The 23,044-nt window shown below is 37.5% G+C and overlaps 1 protein-coding gene across 1 annotated transcript in view; it reads left to right on the plus strand.

Annotated features, from left to right (window-relative positions):
- Positions 1-23,044, plus strand: part of TPK1 (thiamin pyrophosphokinase 1) — a 516,691-nt gene that overhangs the window by 99,808 nt on the left and 393,839 nt on the right. The window contains exon 3 of the mRNA XM_043968376.1: positions 8,900-8,974. Coding sequence (XP_043824311.1) covers positions 8,900-8,974 — 75 coding nt within the window. The remainder of the gene's footprint in view (positions 1-8,899; positions 8,975-23,044) is intronic.

The following is a 23,044-nucleotide window of genomic DNA, read 5'->3' on the forward strand; positions in this document are numbered from 1 at the left end:
TTGTCTATGTTCTTTTACTTTTATTTTTTAAAGATTCTTGATTACATTTCAATTTGATTAGAACACTGTTGCATTGTCCCTCACCTTAGAATTTGACACCTCTGAATTTTAGAGGAGAGTTCCTAGCATGCTGGGTGAACTCCAAAGGGAGATTTATGGGGGAAATGGAGTCACACTCTTCACTGTTAAAAGGAGTAGCTACATTGATAAAATCACAAATTCATCATATTGTAAGATTTTAAACTTTTCAAAGAAAGGGTTTTGATATTTCTTCTCTTTACATTTCTTCTCTTTACATTTCCTCCAGTGCCTTGTAGGTGGTTAATTTTTTTTTTTTTGCTAAATTAAATTTCATTGTACTTTTTCTCCCTTCAAAATAGGAGTTTATTGCTTATAAAGTACAAAACTTTCTCTTTTCTCAGTTTTTAAAAAATGCTGCTAAGAACTATAGGTTGGACTTTTGTGATAATGGAATTCTTAAAGTGGTTTCATCCAAACCAATATGATATTTTTGAGCGTGGCATCAAGGGGCAAATGGTGGAAGGCCATGTTTTTTTCTTGATGACACTAATTTTGAAGGATAGAGGCATCCCTTTAAACAGTGGAAAGACTAATGGTTTTGGAGCCAGCAGTCTAGGTTAAAATCCATCTACTGTCACTATCTGTGTAACCTTGGTCAAGTCATAACCTTTTTTTTCTCATTGTAAATTGATGGTATTGAACTAAGTGGGCTTTGGAATTCCTTTCCACTTTGAAACCATATGTGTGTATATACAAATTGAAATAGATATGTGCATATAGAAACATATTTATGTCATATATATTTTCCAGCTTCTCCCTAATAATCCCCCTATAATGTCTTATTCCTGAATTATCCTTTTAGAATGCAGACATACCTCACCAATATTGTGGGTTAGGTTCCAGATTACTACAATAAAGCAAATATTGCAGTAAAGCAAGTCACATGAATTTTTTGGGTTTCTCAGTACTTATACAAGTTGTTTTACACTATAGTGTAGTTTATTAAGTGTGCAATAGTATTATTTCTAAAACATCTTTCCATGTACACGACTTAAGTAAAAATAACTTATTGCTAAAAAATGCTAACCATCATCTGAGCCTTATGCAAATCATAGTCTTTTTTGCTGGTGTAAGGCCTTTCCTCAGTGTTAATGACTGCTGACTGATAAGAGTGGTTGGTTACTGAAGGTTGGGGTGGCTGTGGCAATTTCATAAAACAAGACAACAATGAAGTTTCCTACATCGATTGACTTTTTCTTTCACTTGAATACTTAGGGGCCATCGTACCATTATTGGCCTAATTTCAATATTGTTGTCTCAGGGAATAGGGAAGCCTGAAGAGAGGGAAATGGTTCATCAGCGCAACGGTCAGAACATACACAACATTTATTAAGTTTGTATATAGGAGTGGTGCCCCAAACAATTACAATAATAACATTAAAAATCTCTGACCACAGATCACCATAACAGAATAATAATGGAAAAGTTCAAAATATTGTGAGAATTAACAAAATGTGACACAAGAGACAAAATCTGAGCATAAGCTGTTGGGAAAATGGTGCTGGTAAACTTGTCCAATGTAGAGCTGCCACAAACCTTCCATTGGTGAAAAACACAACATCTAAATAAAACAAGGTATGCTTATGTGGTGTCTTTTGGAGTAATGAGTCCCCTTTGTGTGAAATTCCTCATATCTGAACTAAATTAACCTTTCTCACACTTGAAGGGATTGCTTTCTTCTAGGATCCCAAGAATTGGTGAATGTGCATAACATTTTCATACTATTTGTCATTTCATAGATTGCTGTCAATGGTCCAGGGCCTCCTGCTATGTTTTTGCCCTGGTTATAAGAGCACCCCACTTCTAAGAGTGTTTGAACAAACGGCTAAAGCTTGTTAATGTCAACTGGACAAATACCTTCCTTAGTACCTCTCAGCAGGGAGTCCACAACTACTGGCACTCATCACATCTCCCTTAGACTTTTACTGGATTATTTCTTACCTGATAGGCCCTTACATATCCATTTCATTATTCCATAGCTGATGAGGTGTTGTTTCGTGCTCAGAGAGTCACAATCTCCCTCTTTTTTTTGAGAATAGCTTCTATTTATTATAGATTTATTACTTAGCTCTAAATGTTCTGTCATCCTCTTTCTTCTCTTTCTCTTCTCTCATTCTCCCTTCTGCCTACTAGCTTACTGACGTGCAGGTCAGGATTCCTCTCAGCTTCTTCAGATGGCTTTTTCATCTTCCTTTTTACATAAAAGCCTTTTTTCATTTTTCTATTTTTCAAGGAGCCCCTTTTTTTCTCTGGTTTCCTGGAGAATGAAGAGACATATCTCTTGCTCAGTTTACCTTCTCTGCTTGGAGGGTGATTAGCTTATTCTTTGAGTGTGTGGGGCAATTCCTTGGCTATGGGGGTAAGAGGAGCATCCCACTGCCTCTTTAGGTCACTGCTGAGTTCTAGCTGGTCTCCATGTTTTCTGGAAGCTTCCAGAAACCCCCCAAGGTAAACAAGTGTACTGCTTCCAAATAACAGTTTGCTGTAGATCATTTGGGTTTTGTAGTCACTCTGTGCTAATGAAAACCAATGGCTCTTTGCACTGAATTGTCTAGTATTCACATGTAGCTCACCTGCTATCCATCCCACCATATTTTATGGAATCGGTCTCTTAGCTGTGGTGCTAGACTTTGGGATATTGTGTTTTCTACCACCTGTCATCTAACTGTCACAGTCCAGAATTTTTCTAGCCCTTTTGGCTGGAGGACTTCACTTAGACATAGTCTTCTAAAAACATTACTGGTCTCCTTGTCTCTTTCCTAAGTCATAGCTAGCCCAAGGCCAAACATCTTATAAAGAGATGGTGCTTTTCTATAAAAAGTTTCAATATACTTTAGAAATCAGTGTCTTGATTTGTTAGGCTAAAATGAGATAATATTTGTAAAGTGCTTGGCACAGTGTCTGAGTTAGCAGGTGCTTAATAAATGCTTATTCATCCCTGTTCCCCTATGCAAATTATGTACAAGACTATTACAGCATTTAGTTTAAAGAAGCAAATTTTCAAAAATGGTTATTGGTTTCTTTTGTTTTGTTTTGTTTGGCAATGAGGGTTAAGTGACTTGCCCAGGGTCACACAGCTAGTAAGTGTTAAGTGTCTGAAGCTGGATCTGAACTCAGGTCTTCCTGAATCCAGGGCCAGTGCTTTATCCACTGTACCACCTAGCTGTCCCCTATCAGTTTCTTTTTAGAGTGGTTTACTATAGATGATCAGACATGCCTCTGTGTGTATGTATGTGGTTTTTTTGTTTGTTTTGTTTTCCACTTCTTTCTGCCTGTCTTTCAGGTACATTTGCTTCCAGATAACTTCTGCAGAAGATTTATCATATCACCTCAAAACTATTACTTTTGAATTCATGTCTGCAGTGTCTTTGGAAAATACTTGGGAAAAACACTGGATTTAAAGTCAGGAGGCCTAGGCTAGAATCTGATTCTGCCAGTGAATAGCTGGGTCCTTGTGGGCAAGTAATTTAGTATCTCCAAGCCTTGATTTACTTATCTGTGAAATGGAGGCCCTAATGCCAAGGATATATATTTCACCAATTTATTGTGTGATGAAGACTTTCCATAAACTTTTAAGCATAATAGACCCAGGAGCTCTTATTACATGTACCACAGATTACTTTTCAGCTCTTGACTTTCTGTTACAATTCTGCAATTTCAACTTTCTACTTAAAAAATTCCATCTCGGTGTTCATAGTGTTATGATCTGCTCGCTAATGCCAGGTAGTGTGTTCTCTGCAGTATTAGGCATTAACAGATTTCTACTTACATCTGTAAATGTCATCTGATTTTAAAATGTGTATTCATTTATTCATTCATTCCACAACCATTTATTAAGTGCCTATAATGTGCAAAACATTTTGATAGGCCTTGAGGGAGATATTTCAAGATTTTAGCTTGGCATTGCTAGCTTATCTAGAAGAAATTAATTCAATTGTGAATCTGAAAGTTTCACTGGGTATCCTGTCTTCCAAATAATTTATAAAAGTTTCTCATGAGGGGCAGGTAAGTGGCTCAGTGGATAGAGCAACAGCCCTGGAGTCAGGAGGACCTGAGTTCAAATCTACCCTCAGATACTTGACACTTACTAGCTGTGTGACCCTAGGCAAGTCACTTAACCCCAATTGCCTCACCCCCCAAAAAAAGTGTCCCATGACATTGATCCTAATTCTAATTTTTTGTCAAAAGAATCATGTCAAAAGCAGAGGCCAGGGTATTTTAGGTATATAAGGGAACTTGGATACCATCTCCTCCAAGTCTTTCATCCTTCTGAAGTCCACAGAATTTTAGTGATTTTTCCCCAAGGTCAAATAAATAATACGCTGGTGAGGAGAAGACCAGGATCTGAAGACCAGAGAGATTTCAAGGGGATTTGGTAGGCAATTGGAGATGGTTCCAGGGCTTTTCATATAATAGTGATCTAGGTCATCTTAGAGACAGAAGTATGTGTTCTTCCATGCACTTTTTTTTGAGGCCTCTTAGCGTGTGAGAAACCTTTTGTACTTAAGGTAAAGGATGATCCATTTCAGAGAACATCTTTACTAATAAGTAACTGCTGTTTATACAACTGAAAGGAGATATATTTTAGTGTACATGTTTAAAATAGTCCATGCACAGCGCCTAACATAATTAAGTGTCAGACATTGTTCTTCAGAGTATTCATTAAGATAGCCAACTCTTGATATCATTAATAACAGAATTAATAAATTATAGTTTGTATAGGGCTTTATACTTTTCAAACTGCTTTCACAGACATTAACTTGATTAACACTCTAATTGCAAGGAGCAGTCATATAGATAATGATGCTTTTCCTGGTTACCACAGTAGCATGTAAGTTAGAGAAACGGTGGTTCAAATAGCAAAAGAATCAGGGAATAAGAAGTGATCTCAGAGTAGGGAAAAATGTAAGCGTATTTCATGCAGGTATTTTCCTCAGTCTCCTTTTGGTTCTTGGACTCCCGTGATTTCAACTCTTGAGCTCTCTTTATACAATTTAGCCCCTGATTACCCTTGCCTTCTTGACATCTTGACATGGCAATCCTTAACCCTGGGTCACCACCATACTTCTTTTTCTCTGTTCGTAGTTCCACGCCATCAGACATTGATAGGAAAAGTAATGAAACTGGGCTGATTGAACTCACTACAAATTCATGCTTCCTAATCTCATTTTGGCTCTCACTGCTACTGCTCAGTCCTTTAATTCATCTCCCTGGCAAGTTCCCCACAGCAGCCGTTCAAAGTCTTTTCACACGCCTCAGATCTTTGCTCCCATTCTTCCCACCCCCTCCTTTCCTTTAGTCAAATAACCTCCATTCCTACGGTATTGAGTTCACAACCATTTGGTGTGAGCATTTAATTTGATTCTGTGGGCCCTTCTATGTACAAGACGCCATCCTGGACACTCAGGATACAGCTATGGATATGATGCTATAAAGACTTGTTTAGATAATTATTATTTCTCTTCTTAATTTGCTCTAATTCTCTCACTCCCTCTCAAGGCTAACTTACACATTTGTATTTTTGAATCTCTCTCCTTCTGCCTCAGTTAGGATCTCCAGCCACCTGTTATCTCCGCTCTTGACTCAGTCTTCATTCTCTCCTTCTCTTTGTTCTCTGCTGCAGACGCTTATTTCTCCCACTAGGAGCAAATCTTTGGGACCTCATCCTTTTGCACTACTTTGTTATTTCTCTCCTTCCTTATATCATCATGCTTCTAAAAAGAGTAAGCAATATGTACCACTTCCATTTCAAACTTCTTTTTTTAAAATTTAATGATGCCTTTTCTCCCCACTAAATTGCATGACTTTTCTGCAGTTTCTTCTCCGCGGCATTCTACACAGTAGATCAGCCTTAACTTCTGATAACGTCACCCTGACTCTTAGCTCTATGCCGTGTCCTTTTCTGTCTCCCTTTCTGGCTACATTCGTTCATTTTGGTCATAGTGGGCAGTGTCTATGTCAAGTTCTGGAGAGAAGATGATGCTGAATAATAGCCTGTGGTTGAGCTCAACAATCCTTGGCTCAGGGGCGGCTGGGTGGTGCAGTGGGTAGAGCACCATCCCTGAAGTATCTGGCCTCAGACACTTGACACTTACTAGCTGTGTGACCCTGGGCAAGTCACGTAACCCTCATTGCCCCATAAAACAAACAAACAAAACAATCCTTGGTTTAGCAGCATCACTGTGCAAGCTGAACTTTTACCTGTCATTGCCTTGAGAGTCCTGCCATAGGCAGTGGTGAATGCACCTGGTGTGATTTCTGTAACCTCAGGCCAAACTTCTGAGACCTTTGCCAGCAGCTTTATAACTATGGTCCAAGAACAAAGGGGCTATTACCCATAAGACCAGGACAGGAGCACAGTCATCAAGAAAGGATCTAAAGACAATCTCCAAACTATAGGCATAGATGCTTCTGAGACTTCTAGCCATATCCCTAATAATGCTCTCCCAGGCACCTTCTATCCCTTACCAGAATAGTTGTTGCTGGGCTCTGTATCTCCTCCATTGCTTCTTTCTTCTACTTTCAGGCTTTGGGGACTCAGGGGCCTTCTGGTTCCTCCACTTTTCTTGAAGGTATGTGGGAGGAGTGGGAACTACCTCCTTCATCCCCCCCCCAATAATTTGTCTGTCCTTTAAAAAATGTTAATATTCCTCAAGGTTCTGATATGAGAATTCAGTTTTTCTCTATGTATTCTTTTCCTTGATGGTCTTAATAGTTTTCATGACATTGATTCCCAAACATATAGTCCTGACAGTTCTGAAATCTAGTCTTGTAATCCTAACTGTTGAATAAATATTTCTACATGCCCATCTTTTTGACCCTCCAAAATCATGTTTTTGTTTCATGCTCTACCCTCTTTATAACCTCTCATTGGTTGTAATCAGTTACCTTGTCCTATTGATTTTTCATTTGTAATGTCAAATTGTACTGTCACTATCTTCATCCAAGCCCTTATTATCTTGAATCTACAGGAGTGAAGTATCTCTTAACTGGGCTTCATAATCTAGTATCCATCTTAAACACTGCCCCCAGATTGAGATTTTCAAAATTCTGCTTTATTCATGAAATAATCTTCCTCAGAAACCTTCATTACTCTCCATATTTAAGAGCTCAAACTGCACAGTCTTTCTTAAAAATTTGGTCCCTCTCTACAGTTTCTCCACAACTTTGCTTTCATCTTTGGCTAAGTATTCCCTCTTGAGGCTCAGCTCCAGACTTACTTCTTACCTAACCAACTCAGACAGCAGATACCCTTTTGAACCTCTTTGGAACGCCTATAACATTTGATGTTTATATCATTTATTTAGCACTTAATATGTGTCTATATTTCTAGATATAATATGTATATGTGTATGTGTGTATATATATGTGTGTGCATGCATATGTATGTTGCTTTGTTTTCTTTTCTATGTATATATCCTTCTCTCCATGTTTCATTATTTCTTGTAATCAGTAGTCCCTTATGTTACATGTAATAAGTGCTCAGTAAATGTTTTTTTAATCATAAAAGTATTTTATTATTTTCAGGTTACATGTAAAGATATTTTTCAACACTCATTTTTATAAGATTGAGTTCCAAATTATTCTCCTTCCCTCCTTCCCTTTCCTTCCCCCTCCCCAAGACAGAAAGCAATCTGATATAGTTTATATATGTACAATCACATTAAACATATTTCTCCATTAGTAAGTTGTTCAAAAAGAATCAAAACAAAAGGGGAAAACCTCAAAAAAAACCCAACCCCCCCAAAAAAAAGTAGAAACAGTATGGTTCAATCTGCATTCAGATTCCACAGTTCTTCTTTTTTTTTTTTTTGGATGTGGAGAGCATCTTGGATCATTGTATTGCTGAGAAGAGCTAAGTCTATCACAGGTGATCTTCATACAATGTTGCTGTTGCTGTTGCTGTGTACAGTGTTCTGGTTCTGCTCACTTCACTCGGTATCAGTCCACTTAAGTCTTTCCAGGTTTTTCTGAAATCTGCTTCCTCATCATTACTTATAGCACAATAATATTCCATTACATTCATACACCACAACTTGTTCAGCCATTCCCCAATTGATGGGCATTCACTTGATTTCCAGTTCTTTGTCATCATAAAGAGGTGCTCAGTAAATGTTAAGTGATGTTGATGTTCCATTTTCATTTTTTTTTGTACCATTAGCAAACATGATATTTCTTAGGAGAACTAACAAAAATTTCTTTTGTTTTAAATGGAGGGGAAAGAGTGAATTGAGATTAATATCAAGTGTTTACATATAAAAGAAAGTGCTTAGTGAGTTTTTTAGTTTCTCCTTGCCCTTGGCTTTTCTCTGTTTATCTACAATTTTAGATTAGAATAATATAATGGCAAAACAAGGAAGTAAAGTTTTAATTAATAGACTTTTAGCATCTCCCATGAGAAAAGAGACCTTTTGGGAACTATGGGCAGTATACTGTGGCCCTAGGAACATCTAGTCAATAGGTTGGAGAATTGATTACTAGAATGAGTAAATCATCCACAATGATGATAATTGAACACTAGATCATAGAGAATTTACTTTAAAAAACAAAAATTTTAGAGATTATTTCCCAGTTAGACTGATAGTATGCAAAAGTAAAACATTAAAGTAACATGAAGAAAATATTATTGTATGACAAAGTGGATCCCATTACTTTTTAGTGTCTCTTAAAATAAAAAAGAAAGAAAGAAATTGATTGAAGCTGCTTTAAGACTGTTTTTTTTAATCAAATAATAAATTACTTGAAATAGAAGATGTTACTAAGACCAAAATGGAGGGAAAAAACAATCAGTTCTTTTTTTTTTCTCCCTTCTCCTTAGGGAATTTGAAGTATTGTCTATTGATCCTTAATCAACCTTTGGACAGAAGTCATTTTCATCATCTTTGGAGCAAAGGTAATCATAACTGGGTTTGTTACTGAATGGTCTGCTTTTTTTTTTTTCCCCCATGGTTACAAAGGCACAGCTCAAATGATGGGAATATAGTGGAATCTCGGTAGGCCATTAAAAAGTAGATTGAATGCTTAAGTGCATCTCCTGTGGATGCCATTCAAGGGGATTTAATTACTGATATACCAAAAGGACTTCATCATGGAGCTGTTTTATCTATAAAATAGTGTCACAGCATGGAACTTGATGCTATTATTTTACTGAAACGTCAGGCTACTTTATTCTGAGTTCCTAACTGGAGCACCTAATGAGATGGAGTCATATGGAAGTGTTTCTGGCAATAGTACAAGCCAAAAAAAATCCGAATGTTTCATATTTGGCAACATCAAAATATAATATTGTGTAAATGGAATAGACACACACAGATTAGTGCATATGGAGTATTTAAAAAATTGAAAATGGAATAATTCTTACTGAGCTGTTTTTTTTTTTATCAAGGTAGATTGACATATACAGCTAAACAAAATGTGAATGAGTTTTATCCACCGTTCCTCACTTTGCTGTTTGTATAAAACTATTAATTCTGGGAGAGATTATCAGATGGTTTGTAGAGTCTTGAAGTAATTTTGGAATCCCTCTTTTAGTAAAAAACGAAAACAAAAATCTCTCCAATGTACCACAATGGTCAGTGTGCTTTCATTTGATTTGCAATAACCTGGTTTGAAAGATATATAATTCTTTAATCATCCTGGCCTCTCTCCTGCTATACTATTGTTCAGGAACATTTATAACTTGGGTTGCCATTAAGTATATTGCATATATGCACAAAGTAGTATTTTAGAAATATCAGATAATGAAGTCATTTAATCTATTTTGAAGGATTTTTTTTTACTTTTTTGTATGTTTATTTTATTTTGGTGGGGATACAAGGCTAAAGGTATTTGGAATATTAGGCCTTTATACATTTTTAGAAATAATATTTCCATTTATTTGTTTATTCATTCATTCATTCATTTATTTACTGATGTCCATGCAAAACAGTCCTGTCCAATGATATTCTTAACTAAAACAGTTATTTGAAATATATGAGGATCAACTGTATATACTCTTATTGACAGATGCAGCAAAAACAAAAGCCTGATATTACAAATCTTGAATATGTACATTTGTTTGTATCATGTTACCTGTCCTCCTTTATCCAAATCCTACTCTGATGCCTCATTGTGGCCTGGAGGCTACTCTGGATTCTTGCAGTCTGAGACAGTAGAACATAATCTTTGGAAAGTCATTAATATTGAAAGATTCAAGTAAAGATCCAGTGTCAGAATGTAGTTACTGTTGAAGGAACAGAAGCTGATTGTGCTAATATTTGGAAAAAAAGCTCTCATGTGAGAGTGAGAGATTCAGTGTGATTTTGTTTAGCTTCTCTCTGTAGGAATGCACACCAGCATGTCATGACTACTATCTTTTTTTAAATAGTATGGTTTTTTTTTCCAGTTACATGTAAAGATAGTTTTCAACATTCATTTTTATAAGACTTTGAGTTCCAAATTTTTCTCCCTCCCTCCTTTTCCTCCCCCCTCCCCAAGACGACATGTAATCTGATATAGGTTATATTGGTGCAATCACATTAAACATATTTCCACATTTGTCATGTTGTGAAAATAGAATTAGAACAAAAGAGAAAAACCTCAAAAAAAAAGAAAAGAACAACACAAAAAGTAAAAATAGTAATTTTCAATCTTCATTCAGATCCCACAGTTCTTTTTCTGGATGTGGAGAACATTTTCCATCATGAGTTCTTTGCAATTGCATGACTACTGTCTTCCACTTTGAAAAGTGGAAGGAACTCTAGAGATTTACTTCAAAACTCTCACTTTGCTGATGAAGACAAGTTAAATTAGTCATGAATTAATGGCTTTCATTTATATCACTTTACATTGATTTTATGCTCTCAATAACACCATGAAGTAGATGCTATTATTATTACTATTTTACAGAAAACAATCTAAGAAGGACTTCCCTTGGGTGACACAGCTAATTTCTGAGTCAGGTTTTGAGCTTATATCTTCCTGACTCCATATCAGGGCACTGCCCACTGTACCACCTAGTTATCCAGGATTTACTCAGGTCCTAGCAAATCCAGAATTTGAACCCAGATTATCTTCCTAAATATGGTGTTCCTTTTTACTACACCATTCTGGTTTTCCTATTGACAAACTACAGATTAATGAATCTTCGTTGGTTTATTTTTTCTGTTTGAAAGAGGATCAGTTTTTAAAGATTATCAGCAAAAGCATTTTAACACCTTTGGTGCATACTATTTGTAAAATGAAGCCATTTCTCCACAGTGTAGTTCATTCTCTAAGCTTTGGGGCACTGGCATCAAACTCAAAGAAAGGCATGCAGGTTTAGTATAACTTGGTCATATTTAGAATGAGGAAAGGTATAGTCTTTAATGATGATGATGATGAAAATATTATTATATTAATCTAATGTTTTAGAGTTATAAAGGAAAGACAGAAATAAGCATTTATTAAGTGCCTACTATGTGCTAGACATAGTAGGCTACTTTCACAAATAGCTTATTGGATTTTCATGACAAGCTTGCTATTATTTTATAGTTGAAGAAACTGAGGCAAATGAGCGAAATGACTGGTTAAGTGTCTCACAGACAGAGTCTGAGGCCATGTTTTAATTCAAGTCTTCTTGATACTGGAACCAGAGCTTTATCTACTGTATCACTTAGCTGCCTCTGCCCAAATCTAATTGGTTCCTTCCTCTGGCTGCCCTATAAATAAAGCAGTTGGGATATTCTGTTTCACCCCTGTTTTACAGATGGGTAAAGTAAATTTCAGTATGTTGAGGAAATTTAGCTGAAAGTCACAAAATTAAATTGTGACAAAGTTGTTAAAAAACCCCAATTCTCTAGTTCCAGGTCCTTTCTCTATCAAAGATTATGGTGGTGTGTCTTTTTTTATTGCCAACTTAGTGGGATAGTGAAATTTGACATGAGAGAAAGTGGTGACAATCTTCCCCTTTCCTTTGGATTATTAGTACTGTGTACAATTCCTAGTAGCTACTATAGGATAAAGAGCCTTTTAAATGTAGTAATGACTTTTTCCATGGCTTGAAGACATTTTTGACCAGTTGAAATTGGCCTCAAGTCTTTTCCCTCCAGATTTCCCCTGACATGCCAGAATGCATCCTTGTGCTTTCTTTTTTATTTCTCATTCTGATGATGTAGTATCTAACAAAGTACATTATTGGAATTCATTCTCTTCATTAACAGATGTTTTATTGTATGGTATTTTTTATTGTACAGAAAGCCTAACATAGAAAGTTTCATTCTTTGATCAAATTCTCCTGAAGCTAACAAGTGTGATAGAGCTCTGGGCATCAAATGACATAAATATTTTGCAAACTTAGAGTAATATGTAAATACTAGCTATTACTACAACTACTACTATTAGTACTAAGACTACTATTGCTATTGCTATTACTACCACCACCACCACCACTACTATTTTTACTTCTTCTATGACCACTGTTTCATTACCAGATATCATTTCATTTTCTTCTAAAGAAATACTTCCATTTTGAATAACTAACCTTGATCTGGGAAGAAAACTGGACTTGAAGTCAGACCAGTGTTTAAGTCTCTGCTGGTTGTCATGTAGATGATTGAGGCCAAGGCACTTACCCTCTCATAGCTAAAGTTTCCTTCTTTATAAATTGGGGTGATCGTTCCTTCTTAAGAGGCACATTGTAAGGATCAATTGAGATAATGCAAAATGATTCATAACCTTTAAGCACTACATAAATATAAATTAAATTATTGCTATTATTGTAAGAAACACCAATTAATGGGGTTCAGCAACTGGAATTACAACTCTTCGTATTGTCAATTTCTGCCTCCTTTTAAAATTTTTGTCACTTCAGTTAAACAAATGTTTGTTAATCCCTTCAGTTTTTGTACATATGCAGGTGCTAAGAATACAGAAATGAAAAAGTTTACATCAGGTTTTTCCAATGAATTTAAGCTCATGGAATTTGTACTCAGCCTTTATCTGGTAGCCCTCCTAATGGGGGAAAGGGAATAAGCATTTATTAAACACCTACTGTGCACTAGGAATGCTGATAAATAGTTTTTACAAATATTATCTCATTTGATCTTTACAACCACCCTGCCAGGTAGGTGGCACTAGTATTCCGGTCCTATGGTTTAGGAAACTAAGGGAAACAGAGGTTAACTGACTTACCCAGGGTCACACAGCTAGTAAGTGTCTGGGGCCAGAATTTGAACTTCTGTCTTCCTGATTTGAGGTTCATGCTCAATCCATTGTGCCACCAACTGTGTATTCAATACTAATGGTAATTCAGAATATTATTAAAAACAAGAAAATGTTTTCAAACAGTGGTAATTGTCATATCATATTTGGTTCATTTCTCTCCTCTCTCCCCTCTGGATCTCTGTGTAATCAATAACGGGTCAAATCTAGGCTACTTACATTTATTAAGCTGCTGCTTTAGAGGTTAGGGATGCAAGGGCAAAAAAAATAGAGATCCTACCTTCAACAAGCTTATATTATATTGAGAGAGAGTCTTTGCAACTCCCATGTTTTTATTTTTAAATAGGTTTTTATTTATATATTTTGTTTCTGTATGAATTACATTTCCTATTATATCATTCCTCCTACTCCTTTATAATAAAGAATTTTAAAAGCAGGAAAAAAAGCTCGGCAAAGCTAGTGAGTTTCTCTAAGCCTGATGTTACATGCAGTGATCTAAAGTCATGGAATTCCTCCTCTGCAGAGGAGTGAGGGAAGGCAACTTCTCATAGTTCTTCTTTCCAAAAATTTTTTTTTAAAATTAGAACAGGAAGATGCTTTTTGATTGTTTGCTGAACTAATTAACTTTAAAAATAAAAACAAAGAAGTGTAGAGATACTTTGATGTAGTCAAAGCATTTAGTGTGATGTTAAATCTTAATGAATTGAGTTAATTTTGTTTGGCTATGAAGTTGAACAGTTCTTTCTACTTCTCCTTAGTAGCATTCTTAGTCAAAGAAAGAGAAGACAGAATTGACCAAACCAAATATGCAGTGTTCCATGAGACTAGAAAAGGGAAGCAGGGGATCTAAATAATGACTTGTGTGTCCAGTGTCCTGTGATGAGCTTCTGTGCCACCCCCATGTTATACTTGAGGTGGTCTAACTCCCTAGACCATCCTCTTGCATTCAAAATCTGTGCAACTTTGTCTGAAACGGCCTTTTCTGAAACATTGGCATTTTCATTTTCAGCAGTGGATTTCCTTTCTCTAAAATTGTTTTGTTATTGAAAAGTAAAGAGCAATTCCCCATGGTGGACCATTTCCATTGAAGTACACAATTTATTCTGCTGAGGTGTGAAGGACTTCTTGAGCAGCGTGCTGTGGGGAAGCACCGTATGGGGAAACATTGAGGGGCATCCGCCATGTTCTCCTCCCCAAAGTACAGTGCCTACAAGCAGTCCAGAAAGGCATTTGTTTCTAAGCCCAGGCCTGCTATATAATCTTTGTTACGTTGTGTGGAATCAAAATCTATCATTCTAACTGTTAGATAAATAACACCAAGTCTTTAGTGTTACGGCTTCAGCTCTTTACCACAAGTTGCTAAATAGACCTTCCTTTGCAGCCAGATTTCAGAAAAAAACTACTGATAATTGTTACCTTATTGTTTTGAGTGTACCTTTTTACTGAATGAATATGAGTCTTGAAAGGAAAGCCCTATAGGAAGCTGTTTATTTATAGAGTTATAGGTTTTGTTTTGTTTCTTTTCTTTTTTTGCTGCGGGAATAATAATTAGAAACTCTTTGTTGCATTAGTGTTTTGGGAAGTGGAATCCTATGGAGCTTTTAGATTTCAATAATAGTTGCTTTCAAGTATTTGGAAAGAAGCCTGCCAGTGGGCGAGAGCAGAAAATAAAATATATGGCTATTGTTCTCTTTATTACCGCTTTGGGAGGAAAATTCCACTGGCTAGGTGAAATTTCCCTTAGTTGAGATTTTGATGGGGGTATTTGCAACAAGCAGAAATAAATAGCGATGATCTAAGAGAAGTGCTTATTAGTGTAGTAATTTAACATGCTCAGGGAGAGAACTGAAGGGCATAGGGTAAATTGGGGGGCATTAATTATGGATACATTCAGAAGAGTTAGACCTATGGCCCAGATCTGGATGAAATTAGACAGCTGTGCCCCTCAGTAAGGATTCCATTTCATTATGTGACTGTTTTCTGGGATCCTGGTGTATCAGATGACATTGTCAGATAGGAGAGAGTATGGTACCTACCATTCAGGTGCACTCAAGCCAGTAGAAATCTGGTGTTTCCTTTAGCCTGGATGGTGCCAGCTTGTAGGTCCTGCCCACGTTTTTCCTCTTGGGCTATGTTTCCATAAGCTCTTGTGGGTTCTGGTAAGCTGGGAGCAGGCCCTTTGCCTGGCAGTGATTAGCTTAGTCCTGAAATAGCCTTAAGTGTTTAGTAATAGGCATCTCAGCGTCCTTACAGAGCTAGCCTGCTGACCATATTTTTGTCTTTTTTGGTGTACTCTGCCATGCTGAACGTGAACTTGTTTTTGAGCACATTTTAAATGAATCCTGTGGCTGGGATCTGATGAGCAATTTGCATGTTTGGTTCAGGTCTGTTGAGCAAAACTGTTATGTACAAGCTTCAGTCTCTGTAAATAAGACTGGCAGAAAATATATGTCCCATTTTGAAAAAAATAAAAAGAACATTTAAGGAGCTGCAAAAGTTCCATATTAGTGTAAATGAACCTTTGAGATATCAGTTCAGCAAAAATAAATCTTTCCTTTGGTACTTTCATTACCCTAAATGTATCCCTTTTCCTATAATGATGCCTCATCCAATCACATGTCAAAAGATTATTGATTTAGAGCCAAAAGGGACCTTAAAGGCCATTTATTCCAATGCTCTCATTTGACAGAAGAGGAAACTGAGGCAAAAAGTTTAAATGTCTTAAAGTCACCCAGGTGGTACATGACAGAGCTGGGATTTGAACTCGGGCTTTCTGAATACAAATCTAGCCCTTTTTCTACCACCTCCTACTGCTTCTGGGAGTTTGATGTCATAGGTATAATAGACTACTCTTGATGTTGGAGGACTTGATTTCAAGGTATGTCATCAACAATTATGAGCTAGGTGCCTCTGGACAAGTCTCTCCAACTGTTTGCTCATCTTTGACATGGGGATAGTAATACTGACATTTCCTAATTTCTAGGCCTGTTGTGAGGGAAGCACTGAGTTAACTGCAAAGAGCTGTATGGATAAAAGCTCTTAATTGTGCTTTTGAGGAAGTGTTTTTTTAATTTATCAGTCTATCATGATAAGTCTATCAAATTTAATCTAATTAGGTTTGAGGTTAGAGAGAATTTTTATTTTTCCCCATTGCTGTCCAATTTGCATTAGGTTTTACCTCACGATTTGCCATGCACATAATTATACTCTGATTCGCAAATATTGATGGGTGTTAATTGCCCTCTGTGCCACTTCCACCAAAGCAAGTTTTCTAGACTCTAAACTCTTAGAGGGCAGCAGTCTTATGTTTTACTTAAACTAGTAGCTTTTTCTTACTTAATCAATTTCTATTGAATTAGATTTTCTACTTCCTCTACTCTTTGGGAAAGGAGGAGGAGGAGGAACCAATTCAATTCAGTATACATATATTAGGGCAGCTACCTGGCCCAGTGGATAGAGCACGGGGCTTGGAATGACGACTCATCTTCCTAAGCTCAATTCTGGCCTTACTAGCTGTGTAACCCTGGGTGAGTCACTTCAGCCTGTTTGCCTCAGTTTCTCATCTCATCTGTAAAATGAGCTCAAGAAGGAAATGGCCACCCATTCCAGTATCTTTGCTAAGAAAACCCCAACTGAGGTCACAAAGTCTCAGAAATGACTGAACAACACCCAGTCAGGAGTCGTAAAGCCTAAGAAAACTACTGGTAGAAAATGAATTATTACCTGAAAAGTTTTGGGCCCCTCGTAAAGTAAGGCTTTGGAATATTTTATTGCTCCTCCTCTCCATTCACGGGGGGGGGGGGGGGGGGGGAATTGAGTGAATATATGTATCAAAAGCTGAGTCAATCTGCATTGTCTTTTTTTTTTTTTTTTAGTGAGGCAATTGCGGTTAAGTGACTGCCCAGGGTCACACAGCTAGTAAGTGTTAAGTGTCTGAGGCCCGATTTGAACTCAGGTACTCCTGACTCCAGGGCCGGTGCTCTATCCACTGCGCCACCTAGCTGCCCCCAATCTGCATTGTGATGAGATTATAGGTGACCTGCTTCTTTTGAGGGAGGCATGATGCTCCTGGGGTCTTGAAACCTAAGAGAGAGCAGATGGAAAATAAAGAGAACCTCTTGCCCTTTGTTCCCTGGTGCTTCTCCCAAATAAGAATTCTTTAACAATCACCCAACAATGTCTTCTACTTCTTCAACTCTAGGAAACTTTAGTTCACCAGCTACTTTAGCTAAATTGTCATATCTTAGATCTTGTCACTACTATAATAATAATAATAATTATAATAATTGTTCCACCTCAAAAATCTTGAAATCGGAGGCATCTAGGTGGCACAATGGATCAAGCACTGGCCCTGGATTCAGGAGGACCTGGGTTCAAATTCGGCCTCAGACACTTGACGCTTACTAGCAGTGTAACCCTGGGCAAGTCACCTAACCCTCATTGGCTTGGAAAAACAAACAAACAAGCAAACAAGCAAGCAAGCAAGCAAACAAACAAACAAATAGATAGATAAGCAAATAAATAAACAAATTAAAAAAGCTAACAATCTCTCCCCCCCCCAAAAAAATCTTGGAATCATAGTCCTCCCCCTCTACCCTTTAAACTATAACTCTCACCATTTCTGTTGCCTTCCACTTGTGGGCCTATTTTTCTTTGCTTTTTTAAACTTTTATTGTGACCTCTTGTTACAAAATACTTTGCATCTTCTATTGAGTGACGGTTCTTTTTTCCTGATTTCGGTTACTTAAAATACTATATTCCTTCATACTGAACTATAAACTCACTGAGGTCAGAGAAGGTGATATTTTTCATCTTTGTATCTCTAATGTCAAGGATGATAGCTTGCACATAGTAGTCAATTAACAAATTGAATTTATCAAGGTCTCATGGCTAGCATGAGAAGCACCCTGGCATGGAAAGAGAGAAACCAGGATAGATAGAATTAGGAAATTCTGGATCTATGTCCCACTTCTGATATGTACAGGCTGTAAGACTCTGACTAAGTCACTTAACTTCTCAGGGTGTTAGATAACTCTCTAGGGTAATTGATTGCAGAGAAAGTACCATCTTCCACTTGTAGAAGGAGTTTTCTCACCTAGGAGTTCCCTCTCAAATGATTTTATTGAAATCATAGGTCCAATTCCATCCCTATCTTCCATAGTGGCCAATGAGAGAACATTTTAGGGATTCCTTGAGTAAGCAATCTGTAGTCTCATTTATAATACAAAATAGCATCACTTACCTAGATGATAAGCAAGAAAGAGCATTACCAAGTAATCTAGTACATGCAATTCTGGGTACGGGCTTAAGCCAAAACAAAGAAATTCTGGAGTATTAGGGACTTTAGACACTGTGCGCTCCAGTATTCCAGGTTATCTTGGTATTATCAATGTAAATATTACATTCAGAGATGTCAGTGAGGCCCATTGGAATAGGGGCACCCAATTTATATAAGGCCTTCCTCCATTCCTTTGGTTGACCAAACTGGTGGGTTATGACCTCAGAAAGAAAGTATATGATTTGGCCTTTGGACATGCCCTTCTTGTGCACAAGGCACAAATAAGTTTCTCAGTTGACTTGGGAGATTCAGTTAATGGTGAATCTATGGATAAACATTTATTAAGCCCCTACTATGTGTCAAGTGTGTGCTAAGTAAGGTATTTACTGCCCAGTTACCAGTTTGGGAAGCTGTGGCTCAACCTTTTGTCTCCTTAATCTTCCATTGTGTGACTTGCTGTTCAGCCTTTTATGAAGGTAGCTAGTCATAGGCTTTACTTGGAGAGGAAAAGCTTTGTCAGCTTCTCCTAAGCTGACAACAAAGCCTTCCATCTGCTGTAGGATCATGTGATCATAGGACTTAGAGATATATGAGATCTTAGAGCCCCCCTCATGTTACAGGTGAAGAAATGGAGGTCCAGAATGGGATGGTGACTAGCCCATTCCAGGATTGGAAACTAAATTCTCTGAGTAAAAATTCTGGTCTCTTGCCAATATGCCACAGCTGCTTGTCACTTGAGGGCAAGATTAGGGACAGACAGTTACTAAATAATCCTTACCAAATTGGTTTCCTGATTAATTTCTTCTATGAAAAAGCCAGACTGCAGCTGTTCCATGGTTAGGTACACTGGGTCCAGGTTATGGACATTACAGCTGCAGTTTTAGAAGAATTTCTCAAATCCAGCTATGCTAAATCTGGCCTTTTCTCCCCCTGATAAGTTCTTCTTTCCTCTGCAGTATTTGAAACTACTGATAACCACTTGATAATCTTTCCTCTCTAGGTTTTTGTGACTCTGCTTTCTTCAGGTTCTTAGAGTCCTTTGCTAACTTTTCATCCATGTCATACGCACTAACCATGATTGTCCCTCATGTCTCTGTTTCAGGTTCCTTGCTTTTTTACTGTCTCACTTGTTAACCTTATCGGCTCCCATGGGTTTCTTTATCATCTCTGTGCAGATACAATTTCCATGTTTATATAACCAGTCCTCATCTTTTTTCAGAACTACAGTCCAGCATCACCAAAGACCTTTTTTAACATTTCAAACACCATGTTCCAGATGCATCACAAATTCAGTATATCCCAAATAGGACTCATTAACTTTTCCCCCAGATTCTCCCTTTTCCTGAACGGATGAGAATATCACCATCTTCCCAGTCATACAGGATCAGAATCTAGATTTTATCCTCAACTCCTCTCCCTCCCTCACCCCATACACTAAATCTTGATAATTGATATCTTTTGTATGCATCTCTCCATTTTTATTCACATAGCCACAATTCTTGGTCAGGTGTTCATTATTTCTCACAGGGACTATTATAGTAGCTTTTTAGTCTTTCCCCACCCCAATAGTCTTTGCTCAGCAGCAATGGAATTCCTGTCCCCCCCCACCCCCACCCCCCATGTCACTCCCTTTCTCAGTGATTCCAGTGGGTCTTGGTTACCTCCAGGTAAAATATGAACTCTTCTGATATTGAAAACTCTTTATAACCTTAACTCTATATTTCTCGTCTTCTTCTCCTCCTTCCTTCCTTCCTTCCTTCCTTCCTTCCTTCCTTCCTTCCTTCCTTCCTTCCTTCCTTCCTTCCTTCCTTCCTTCCTTCCTTCCTTCCTTCCTTCCTTCCTTCCTTCCTTCCTTCCTTCTTCTTCTCCTTCTCCTCCTCCTCCTCTTCCTCCCCCTCTTCCTCCTCCCCTCCTCCTCCTCCTCTTCCTCCCCCTCTTCCTCCTCCCCTCCCCCTCCCTCTCCCCCTCCCTTTCCCTGCTTCCTCCTCCCTTCCTCCTCCTTTGCAATAAGGGTCAAGTGACTTGCCCAGGGTTACATAGCTAGTAAGTGTCAAGTGTCTGAGACCGGATTTGAATCCAGGGCTGATGTTTTATCCACTGTGCCACCTAGCTGCCGCCCTGGTCTTCTTTTATACTACACTCTACACACTCTAGGCTCCAATTACATCCCTACTTGTATTTCCTCAAATACAATACTCCATCCCCTCTTCCTGTGCTTTTCCATACTCGTTCCCCATGCTTGAAATACCTTGTCCCTTAACCTCTACCTCTGACTTCATTCAAGACTCAGTGTTCAATTTCTCCTTTTTTTTAAAATGAGGGCTTTCCCAGCCCCTTCTAGTTGCTTATGCCTTACCATCATGTATTAGTTTCTATCTATTCTCTATTTACTTTATGTATACTTAAATATTTATATGTTATCTCTTTTTTCGGCACCTATTAAATGCAGTTCGTTGGAGAACAAATCCCCAAACCTGAAACAGTTTTAGAAAGAGTTTTATTAGGTCATTTGACAAAGGAGAGAGCCAGAATGCATCTCTCTCCCAAGTCTTTGTGGTGTTACACTATATGGATGTATACTGTGTGTGTGTGTGTGTGTGTGTGTGTGTGTGCGTGCGTGCTTGTCGTCAATCAGGCTGATTGACCACATGTGGACAGTAGGCAGTTTTCAGAGAAGGATAATTTGAAATCTATATCAGCAGGTAAGTATAAACATTCAACATAATTTGGGGAACTCAAAACACAAGCTTTTTGAGTGGACCTAAATTAAGACCTGAACAGACCAAAAACAAGCAGAGAGCAACCTTAGCATTTCTTTTCTTTTCTTTTCTTTTTTTGGGTGGGGCAATGAGACTTAAGTTACTTGCCCAGGGTCACACAGCTAGTAAATGTCAAGTGTCTGAGGCTGGATTTGAACTCAGGTCCTCCTGAATCCAGGGCCGGTGCTTTATCTACTTCACCATCTAGCTGCCACTGACCTAAGCATTTCTTACAGCCAACCTCCAGTTGGCTTGATTTCAGTGTCTGTGAGGTCAGCCTGATCTCTTAGGTAAACTTTTGGGTTAGACAATTTTCTAGTCACATAAATCTAGGTTCAAACAATATTAATAAATAATAAATATTTTCCCTACAATGCTTAGTATATTCTTGTTGTAGGTCAGTCATATTCCTTACTACATGTATTTATGTAACTTCCGAGAAGCTGATTTGACACTCTTTCCTTAAAGAGAGCCTCTTTTAGGGCTCATTGTTTCTACATATGAATTGAATGTTGGTGATACTAGTATACTAGTGACATTAACATACATCATATTAAAAGAATAGGAAGTTATTTACCAATGACTCTCCCTTGTAAAATATGAAGACATTAGATATAATGACCTACCCATATTCACAATTATTTAAAGTAAAAGAACAGGAACTAAATTATGTCAAGTAATAATGTTAAAGAAAAGAAGGAAAAAAAAAAAGAAAAGAAGGATTTTCCTTTCCTGGCATAGCTCTTGTGTTTTGGTCTGACCTGTGTCATTATAGTGACAGCTTTTATTTTCTTAATTAAATTTTATTTAATCAAATTGTCCGGGAAATATAGGGGCATCTTGCATTAGAATAGCATGGTGCTGTTAGAACTTGGTAGTGGTCTGCTAAGTGCCTGGTAAATGGATAGGTGGGTGGATGAATGTGATTAAAGATGTTTAACATAACTTATCAGGCAAAAACTCTCTGAGGTAAATCCACTGGTGGTACCTAATGGACTTAAAGGTAAACAATTCAAAAAAAAAAAGGTAAACAATTCTTTATAGAAGAATCCTTTAAAAAAATATTTGGTAGGACATAGAACTGCATTAAACTATGGAAAAGTTGGAAATACAAATGACAGTGTAAAGCAGTGTTGTACTAGGGGCTCCTGCAAATTATTTTCTCTTATCCCCTATTCTTTGCTTTCTTAAGCACCCCATGGGTCAAAATAATAGAGATGAAAGAGGTTTGAAAGGCCATAAGTGTTAGATGTAAGGTGATATTAGTTATTAATTATAGTAATAGTTAATATTAATATCATTGTTCCCATAACACTCCTTCAAACCAAGGGTGCAGTTCTCTAAACCAGATCTGTATTTCACTTTGATCCCCTGTGTCCTCTTTTCCAAGAGTCAAGTGGTTCTCCTAGGAAAGGGGAAACTCGGATTTTTTTTACCATGTATCTTTGTTGTATGTCCTTCTGACATTTTCAAGAGTGTGTTGTTTGTGTTTCATTTTCTCTATCACTGCCCTGTAGTCCTGACCACAACTCCTACCTGCTTCCTTTACCACCCCTTCTTCCCCCCATGATAACTTTTCCTAGGTTCATTAAAGATTACTGTTCTGACTTCGTAAAGATAGGATGTGTTGGTGGCTTGGGTACAGTGGGCAATATCAAGACTAAACCAGGAAAGGGCTAATTTCTACACTGCTTACCTCAGTTATGCAGAACATGAAAAGGCAGTATACTGTTCAACTATAGTAGTG

Source organism: Dromiciops gliroides, chromosome 5 (genome assembly GCF_019393635.1).
Source record: "Dromiciops gliroides isolate mDroGli1 chromosome 5, mDroGli1.pri, whole genome shotgun sequence".
NCBI lineage: Eukaryota > Metazoa > Chordata > Mammalia > Microbiotheria > Microbiotheriidae > Dromiciops > Dromiciops gliroides.